The sequence below is a fragment of the Tamandua tetradactyla genome, chromosome 14, assembly GCF_023851605.1.
Source record: "Tamandua tetradactyla isolate mTamTet1 chromosome 14, mTamTet1.pri, whole genome shotgun sequence".
NCBI lineage: Eukaryota > Metazoa > Chordata > Mammalia > Pilosa > Myrmecophagidae > Tamandua > Tamandua tetradactyla.
This window is the reverse complement of record NC_135340.1, coordinates 35,838,349-35,847,619: the sequence shown is the minus strand read 5'-3', so window position 1 is coordinate 35,847,619 and position 9,271 is coordinate 35,838,349. Positions and strand designations below refer to the sequence as shown.

Genomic DNA, 9,271 nt, shown 5'->3' with positions numbered 1-9,271 from the left:
GACTAGAGGCAGGGAGTCTATGTAGGAGGCTTTTATGTGAATCCTCCATGAAATAATGAGGTTCTAATAAGGGATTGGCAGCACCAATTGAAAAATGGGAACAGATTCAAGAGGCAAATTCCCTAAATTTGCTTTTCCTTATGTTCTGGGACCCTTTACACACAGTTCCTTCTCTTAGGGATGACCTTACCATGCTCTAGTTTCTAATTATTCCTCAAAACTAAGTTAAGATGTTATGGTCTCCAATAATACTCCCCCTCCATTATTTCCTCACAGTCCTCTGTGATTCCTGCTATCACAGAAATAACAGTTAAGTTCTTTCACTCATATTCATTCATATATATTCATTCATATATATTTTCTTTCACTAGATCACAAGCTCCTGAAAGTGAGTATCCAATAACTTGCCTCATAAATGCAAGCAGAAGTCTAATTTGTTCAAGTTTGTTGTTGAGCTCCCAACATTACCAAGTCTGTGGCAGCTCTCATATCAGATTTCCATGGCATATTTTCTTCCAAAGAACTGAAATGGTGCTGAAAAAAAAAAAGAAGCCTCAAATCATGAAGAAAGCACTTAACCACTCACTGTCAGGAAGCAATAGTTCCTCAAAACTCTGTTTTGGGTCACATGATTTCTAAAAATGGACTTTCTCTTCCTGTGGTAAAGATACCACTTTGTAAAGCAGTTTTGCAAGTCTAAGAGGCTCACTCATGCTGTGCATGTTTTTTATCTGCCAGTCTTTCAGCTTTTTTCCCCTAAGGCTCAGATTTTTCCTCCCCTCCTCACACGGGCAGTTTCGGCAGGCCCCAGAGACGAAAGATAGACAAAGGTGTTTGAGCCTAGGACTAAGGACCACTTCTGTTCTCAGCAGGACCTCAACACCAAGACAAGGTATGAAAATTTTCAGCTCTTGGAAGAGAAAGGCAGTCAGTAAAGATGGCTGGGTGGTAGTGGTCAAAGAAATGGAGAGCGATTAGCTTGGGAGATGAAGAGGGAAGAGATCAAGTTTCTGATGTGGGGGTCATTGTACATGCGAACATAGGATAAAGATGAGAATGGAATTTTCTAATCAAAAGAAAGAACTGTTTACCTCATATTTCTCCTCACTGGGCTTTAGTGCGTCATAGAATTGTGAGACTCAATTCAGTAAGAAGGTGGTTTGAAAAGAAAGAGAGAGGGAGTTGCAATCTTAAAAAGCACAATAAAATCTAAGTGGTTATGATTAACAACCATTGCTTCTACTGCTACTATTATCTTTCTTCTTCCTACACAGAAGATGGTGCTACATCACCTAGGATGCTTTCCTCGTCTCCTCTTGGTGGTGGGACTGTGTGGACTCATGAATCCATTTTATGCTTGGCCTAAGAATCTCACCAAATCTCAGTGGTTTGAAATTCAGCACATACAGCCAAATCGTCGCCAATGCAATGGAGCAATGAGTGGTGTCAACAATTATACCAAGCACTGTAAGCCTCAAAACACCTTTCTGCATGACTCCTTCCAGAATGTGACAGCTGTCTGTGGCTTGCTCAACATCACCTGCAAGAATGGCCTGAACAACTGCCATGAGAGCCTAAAGCCTATTAACATGACTCACTGCAACCTCACTGCAGGGAAGTATCCTAACTGCGTATATAAAGAAATTGCCCAATACAAGCGCTTCATTGTTGCCTGTGATCCCCCTCAGAAGGGTGACCCTCCCTATCGTTTGGTTCCTGTTCACTTGGATAATACTGTGTAGAGTTTTCACCACTTTTCCTCTCACCTGGTCAGTTTCTCTTATGATTTCTTCTATTTTTCCTTTTTCTTTTTCCTATTGATTTCCCTAGTTCCTGCAGAGGAAAGAAGGAACTTATTGGGAGAATTGAGTGCTTAGTATACCAGACTAGAGTTGAAACAAAAAGAAATGATTCTTTTCTTCTTTGAAACTCAGCGTTTTCAGGGAAAGCAATAGAGAAGAGGGCAAAGAAGGGTCCAGGCCTCCATATTTTTAACCTTTGGAACTTGCCAAGCTTTGTTGCACTGTATTCACAGAAATAAAACACTTTATGCTGCATTCCAATGAGTGTAAGTGCGTTTGAGAGCCCCTTTTCACAACTCACCAGCATGGACTTATCTAGGCCTGCATTTGCCTGTATCATTTCAGTGTTTGGTCCTTAGGCCACCTTTGGGTTTATTTAGCTTCCTGGGGTCTCTGACACTTCCTTTGTCCTGCCTCTATTGGGACATTGGAGCAAGGAAGTCCTCCGTCCCTTCAAACTCTGCTCATGTCTTTATACACTTCCCTCTAAACGGTCTATATTTGGTGACACTGAAACCTCCTATAGAGTTGATAGTACTTTTTATTCACAAATCTTAACACTGAGGGGTCACAGATTTTTTTCTATTTATTTCTATATTTGATCAGATAATGTTTTAAATATAAGGTATTAGTAATAGTTGGAAGTGTAGCCTTATCTATTGGAATGAAGAAAGAGAAAGCATATGTCAACAACAACAACAACAACAGCAACAACAAAACACTGGGAAAATAAAAATACTTTAGACCTACTTTAATGCTGTCCTATCAAAGAAACATTGGGGCTTTGGAAATGGCACTAGACTTGGAAACAGAATGACTAGGAGTAGAAATTTGGCAGAGGTTAAGAATTTAGGGCCATGTCACATTCACAGAGAGAGCTTCAGTTTTCTTGTCAACCTCTAGAGTTATCCTTGGGCTAGAGGGTCAGTGTAAGTCAAAGTACTTTGTAAAGGGATCAGCCTTTGAGTAGCCAGAGTCAATGGAGATTGAAAAGGCCACATATTGAAGTGGTCACAGTTTGCTAATTACCTGTGCTGTACAATCGTTCTTTCCAAACCAGACTACTCCTTTAATAGATACGCTAATTAGGCTCATGCCGCGGTCCAGCCGCAGCAGAGGGAGCAGGCTTGAAGGTGTGGAGGGTCGTCGGCGCGAGAAGAACACCAAGAGACAGCTCTGAGAAGAGTCGCTTAAATTTATTTTTGCTTAACTGATTTTATAGCCTTATTCTTGGCAAAAAAACAGGTATCACAGAATCATGGTTGCGTCATGGCTTACATTTTAGGTAAGGTTACAGGTTCAGGAAAGCAAAGCGAAAGTACACGTTCTGATTTTCTTAGGAACATTTACATAAGATTTTGATAGCAGCAAGATATTGGCTTAAGCTGCAGACATTGTGTTTGCAGTTTTTCTGAGTTTAGACTTTCTGTTCCTATTATTCTACAGGTGAGGCTATATGTCAAGACCGATTTTAATCTGGTTTATGATTAAAAGGTTACATTGTCTATTTAGATTTTTTATTGTTTCATTAGCATGGACCGGCGCCGTGGTGGGGGAGATTGGGTGGTGATAGGTATCAGTTTTTCTTATTCTTTTATTTCCTCTTGAAGTTTTTGGACAGGTTCCCTGAACCAGGGGCAGCATGTTAAACTCCATCTTAACTGTGATTTCACTATCTGTTGTAAAAGATCTCGTTTCGTTTTAGGCCCCAAAAGACACCAAGGGGGGCTTGCTCTTCTAAGTTTTTCTATAAATGATAAAGAGTTAAATCTAATGTGCCTACCATTGACATTTACAATTCTATGGCCATCTTCATTGTAAACTCCTGTGTATGGTAATGGAGGGTCAGGGAATCTTTTCCCATTGACATTAGCTCCTTTAGGGGGTTCCCACCATCTGTCTCCAATTTTATATTTCACATTAGGTGGTCCTTGCACGGTGGGAAGTAAATTTCTAGGATGGCTCAATGCAGGGTTTTTTAATTGTAATTGTTTACTCTCTATGGGGTACTTTTCTGTGACTTGTTCTAAAAGCACTTCTGCCTGCTGCATCTGCAGCATGACTTGCTTAATGGGGGTATCCCAACCTAATTTTTGCCAAACAGTCATTAACAAAGTTTTGCAATTTGTATCATTTTTTCCAGTTCTTAATACAAAATTTTTTGCTTTCTGATTCGTTTTGATATAATGCTTGGAGCACAACCAGCAACAAGAAACACACAATTAGTGTCGTTAATCCCAGTATTTTTCTATTACACAATTTTATGCCTCGTCCTCTTTTGGGGCGTTGAAGGCCTTGCCACCGCCCTTCCTTCCAGGGAACCATGTCAAACCGGGGAGGAAAAAGAGGACGCGGCAGGCTCACCTTCCTTTATGCCACATATTTATATCATGTCTTAGAAACAGTTTCAAGGACCCTCCTTTGGGAAGAGATAAGCAAGCTAGGGTAACATGGCACCTAAGAAGGTGGGTACATAGTAGGGTGAACTCTATGGTGGGATTTAGATCCTTCAACTCAGATCAACTTCCAGTAATATTTTAAGCTGTAAACAGTGTTGCACCTACATTTCATAGTCTCAGAGTCTGTGGGAGTGAAAAAAAAAGAAGGAAGGAAAGTTTGGGCTCATGTTTGGTGTGAACTAGTGTAGGGGGTAGCAGCATTCTCTAAGAAGGAGATCTTCAGATGGCATGCATTGATTTGCAGTGGTGATCAGAATGGATTTGTGTACTATATAAGCATCACCTGGAAATTTCCAGAGATCTTGGAGAAGGTAGCCTAGTAAAAGACTGTACTTCCTTCAGTCAAACAATTCAATTGCTCAGGTTATTGTTATTTATAGATGAAAGGGGCTCCATGGGTGCTAGAAATGTGTAGGATTTGGGTTACAAACATTCTTGAACAGTCTGAAACATTAGGGAACATAAAATATTACCTAAAATTAGCTAGAAAAAGACATGGAAAATCCAAATGTTTTTTCAGTCCTGAGTGTGACCTTAAATTTTTTTTTCTGTTGCCTTAAAAAATTGCAAATATTTTTCAATGGTAGGTTACAAACAAAAATTCAACTATGAGTGCCATTCTTTGAAGAGACTTGCAGCAACAATATCTAATTCCACCCCACAAGCCCTTTAGCAGTTTTAGTCATCTTTTGTCTCTGATTAGGGAGGAAGCAAGAATGGGGATAACTTTTTTTTTTAACCTGGGCAGGCACCAGGAATTGAACCCGGGTTTCCAGCATGGCAGGCGAGAATTCTGCCACTGAACCAGTGTCGCACTGACCTTTTTTGGGGGGGAGGGGGTGCAGATAACTTTTGAACAAGCATTTACGCCCACATTCTTAGAAGGTTCTAAGCAAGTGGAATAGATTAAGATGAAGATTTCCCTAGATTTATTTTCTTTTCTACTTGCAATTATGTATTATGGAAATGTGCTGGTTTGAAAAGATTATGTACCCTAGAAAAGCCATGTTTTAATCCTGATCCAATCTTGTAGAAGTTTCTTTTAATCCCCATTCGATAATGTAGGTTGGCAACTTGGTTAAAGTATCTCCACAGAGAGTTGTGGCTCACCCAATTGTAGGTATTAATTTTTTGATTAGATGGAGATGGGTTTCCATTCATTCTAGGTGTGTCTTGATAAATTTACTGGAATCTTTTAAAAGAGGAACATTTTGGAGAGAGCCACAACAGAGCTATGAGAGGAGAGATCCACAGGAGCTGAGAGCACATGCAACCAGAGACCTTTGAACATGAAGAAGGAAACCATCCCTGGGAGAGCTTCATGAAACAAAAAGTCTGGATAGAAAGCTAGCAGATGTGCCATGTTTTCCATGTGCCTTTCCAGTTGAGAGAGAAGCCCTGAACTTCATCAGCCTTCTTGAACCAAGGTATCTTTCCCTGATGCCTTAGATTGGTCATTTTTATAGCCTTGCTTTAATTGGGACATTTTCATGTACTTGCAACTGTAAACTTGCAGTTTAATAAATTCCCCCTTTAAAAAGCCATTCCATTTCTGCTATATCACATTCTGGCAGCTAGCAAACTAGAACAAGAAGGAATCATGATGTTATAGTTTGCTGGCTGCTGGAATGCCATATACCAGAATCAGAAAGGCTTTTAAAAAGGGAAATTTAATAAGCTGCTAGTTTACAGTTCTAAGGCCGAGAAAATGTCCAATTAAAACAAGTCTATGGAAATGTCCAATCAAAGGTATCCAGGGAAAGATACCTTGGTTCAAGAAAACTGATGATATTCAGGGTTTCTCTCTCATCTGGAAAGGCACATGGTGAACACAGTCACAGTTTCTCTCTCAGCTGGAAGGGCACATGGTGAATAAGGCATCATCTGCTACTTTCTCTCCTGGCTTCCTGTTTCATGAAGCTCCCCGGGAGGCATTTTCCTTCCTCATCTCCAAATGGCTTGTGGGCTCTCTGCTCTCATGGCTATGTCGTTCTGCTCTGCTCTCTCTGAATCTCCATTCTCCAAAATGTTTCCTCTTTTATAGGACTCCAATAAACCAATCAAGACCCACCCAAATGGGTGGAGACATGTCATCACCTAATCCAATTTAACAACCACCTTTGATTAAATTACATCTTCAGGGAGATGATCTGATTACAGTTTCAAACATACAGTATTGAATAGGAATTATTCTGCCTTTATGAAATGGGATTTCGATTAAACATGGCTTTTCTAGGGGGCATACATCCTTTCAAACCAGTATACAAGATGATTGATTAAATCAGAATTTCTTCATGTATAGCTTAAATGAACTGAAAGTCATCAAATAATGATTCCAAAGTAGGCAAAACCTAGATATAGGTCCAGCAAATTTTCCAGAGGCTTCCAACTCTGATTTCATATTACAGTCACATGGGAGTTTTAGAAAACACCAATGCCTAGATCCTATCCCAGAACAGCTAAATAAATTTCTGGGGATACGACTTGGGCCATATCTGATGTTTTACATCTGATGTTTTATAAAAGATCCCCATGTGATTGTAATGGGTAGCTAGGATTAGTAATCACTCTAGATGCAGGAGTAGGTAAACTTTAGCCTGTAGTCCATCTGGTGAACAACTTGTTTTTTGTTTGTTTGTTTTTTGTACTATCCGGACCTAAGAATGATTTTCATATTTTCAAAGGGTTAAAAAGAAAGAGGAGGAGGAGTGACATAGATTACATGTGACCCACAAAACTAAAATATTTACTTCCTAGCCTTTTACTGAAAAAGTTTTTCTGACCCCCTGGTCTACTAAACTAATCAACTGATCAATCAGGGATCTTGACAACTGGCTGTGGTTGAAGCAGTTGGTTGCAGTTAAGTAAGAGGGAAGACACCAGACAGGCTGGAAATTTTGAACTGGGGTTTCATTAAAGTAATACAATTAGGACTGGAAAAATATCTGGCCTTTAATGTCTCTCATATCTGTTCCTTCCTATGCATAGTTTCGGCCTTTTCCAATAGCAGATGTTTTCTCTGTGTCTGGTTTCATGTGGTCAGTAGAAGATGTTCGTCCCTGTCTCTCTCATTTTTTATTTCTTTTTCAATATAATTTATTAGTGAAGTGTATCTGATTAGCCGTCCATGTGTCCATGACCACTTGGACAAAGTGACATTGCAAAAATGGCGAGAAAAAAAAAAAAGAAAGAGAGAAGAATTTTTCTTCTTTTGGGATGTGTGGAGGATTGACTTAGAGACAGAATTGTGTTTAGATGCAGGCAAGTGGTGTTCCTGAACCAGCTCATTCCTCAGAGGGGCTCTGTGCTTTGGAATACCTTTCTCAACATTTCTCCCTCCAGTGGCTGGGAATAAGCAGGGTAGGTGGTGCCTAGTTTGAGACCCACATGGGCTCTCACCCTTCTTTTCCCCTTTGAGGCTTTGTCTGAATCTCTACCCTCCCTTCCCATACATGGGGTCAACTGATGCCCCTGAGGAGCTTCTGGACACATGCTTATAGTGCCATTCCCAAGGCCCAGCCCACTTCCAGGAGGGTTGGCCTTCAGTAGAGATATCACAGTTCCCAGGGAAAATGGGATAAGTAGAAAATTCAATATATTCCTCTACTCATGCAGTATGGAAACATAATTTGTTTCCATAGTATGGAACAGGTCAGATTACATTGAACTCTCAAGAAACAGAGGAATGTTTATTTTAAGACAAGAGAAGGTGGGTCAAGATGGCAGTGTAGTGGCATATGGAATTTAGTTTTGTCCTCCAGAGCAGCTAGTAAAAAGCCAGAACCATATGGAACAACTTCTGGGGGAACATCAGTGACCAGACACACAACTTACACCAGTCTGGAATGGGTAGAACAGCTGAGATCCCACACAGAACTGTAAGTGTCCTAAGTCATGGAGGCCAGCGCCCGTCCCCCAGGAGCATGGCATGTTGGTTTATGAGGAAAAAGAATCAGACCCTACTAGGTGCAAGGAATGTAGCTCAACCAAGCTTTAATTGCAGAATTGATTAACAGGCCTTGAGCACTGATAAATCTTGAGTAAGCACCAAAAGTACTGGGAGTTTTCACCTGCAGAGAGGAGTCTGAGATGATGGGAAAACAAACAAACAAAAAGCATAAGCACAAAATACTGGAAAAGGGCTGGGCCTTAAGAAAAGGGGGCACATAGAGCCTGGGGACACATAGAGCTGTGTACCAACTCCAGCTCTTGATTGGCAAACCAGGGAGCTTGGGTCTGATTCTGAAAAGGCTTTGCTGTTTCTCTCTCCCTCTGTCTTTCTTCCTTAACAGCTCATTACATAGAACTGGAGTATTCTCAAGCTCTGGCACTACCCCAAGCAAGGGCAGAATGTCTCCCATGTCTGAGAAACTGTGCTGGTTTGAAGGGATCATGTGCTCTAGAAAAGCTATTCTTTAATCCTGATTCAATCTTGCGGGAGCAACTATCTCTTTTAACCCCTATCCAGCACTATAGGCTGGAAACTTGATTAGATTATCTCCACAGAGATGTGACTCGCTCAACTGTGGGTATTAACCTTGGATTAGAGGGCAATGTGACTCCACCCATTCCGGGTGGGTTTTGATCAGTTTACTGGAATCCATGAAAAGAGGAAATATTTTGGAGAGAGCCATGAAGCAGGGAGCCCACACAGCCAGAGACGTTTGGAAATGAAGAAGGAAAACACCCCCAGGAGAGCTTCATGAAATAAGAAGTCTGGATAAAAAGCTAGCAGATGTCACCATGTTCACCATGTGCCTTTCCAGTTGAGAGAGAAACCCTGAATTTCACTGGCCTTTCTTCAGAGAAGTTAACCTCTTGTTGGTGCCTTAATTTGGACATTTCTATAGACTTGCTTTAATTTGTACATTTTTATATCCTTAGAACTGTAAACTAGCAACTTAACAAACTCCCCCTTTAAAAGTTGCTCCATTTCTGATATATTGCATTCTGGCAGCTAGCAAACTAGAACACAGACAAAGTAACTAGTCAGGTGAACGGGGATAATTC

General features: G+C 40.7%; 1 protein-coding gene across 1 annotated transcript; it reads left to right on the top strand.

Moving 5' to 3' along the window:
- The first annotated feature begins 657 nt into the window (after window positions 1-657).
- RNASE6 (ribonuclease A family member 6) lies at window positions 658-2,057 on the top strand. The gene is made up of 2 exons (XM_077127313.1): window positions 658-892; window positions 1,275-2,057. Exon 2 carries the CDS (start codon window positions 1,278-1,280, stop codon window positions 1,740-1,742), a length of 465 nt encoding a protein of 154 aa, XP_076983428.1. The 5' UTR covers window positions 658-892; window positions 1,275-1,277; the 3' UTR covers window positions 1,743-2,057.
- Window positions 2,058-9,271: the final 7,214 nt, after the last annotated feature.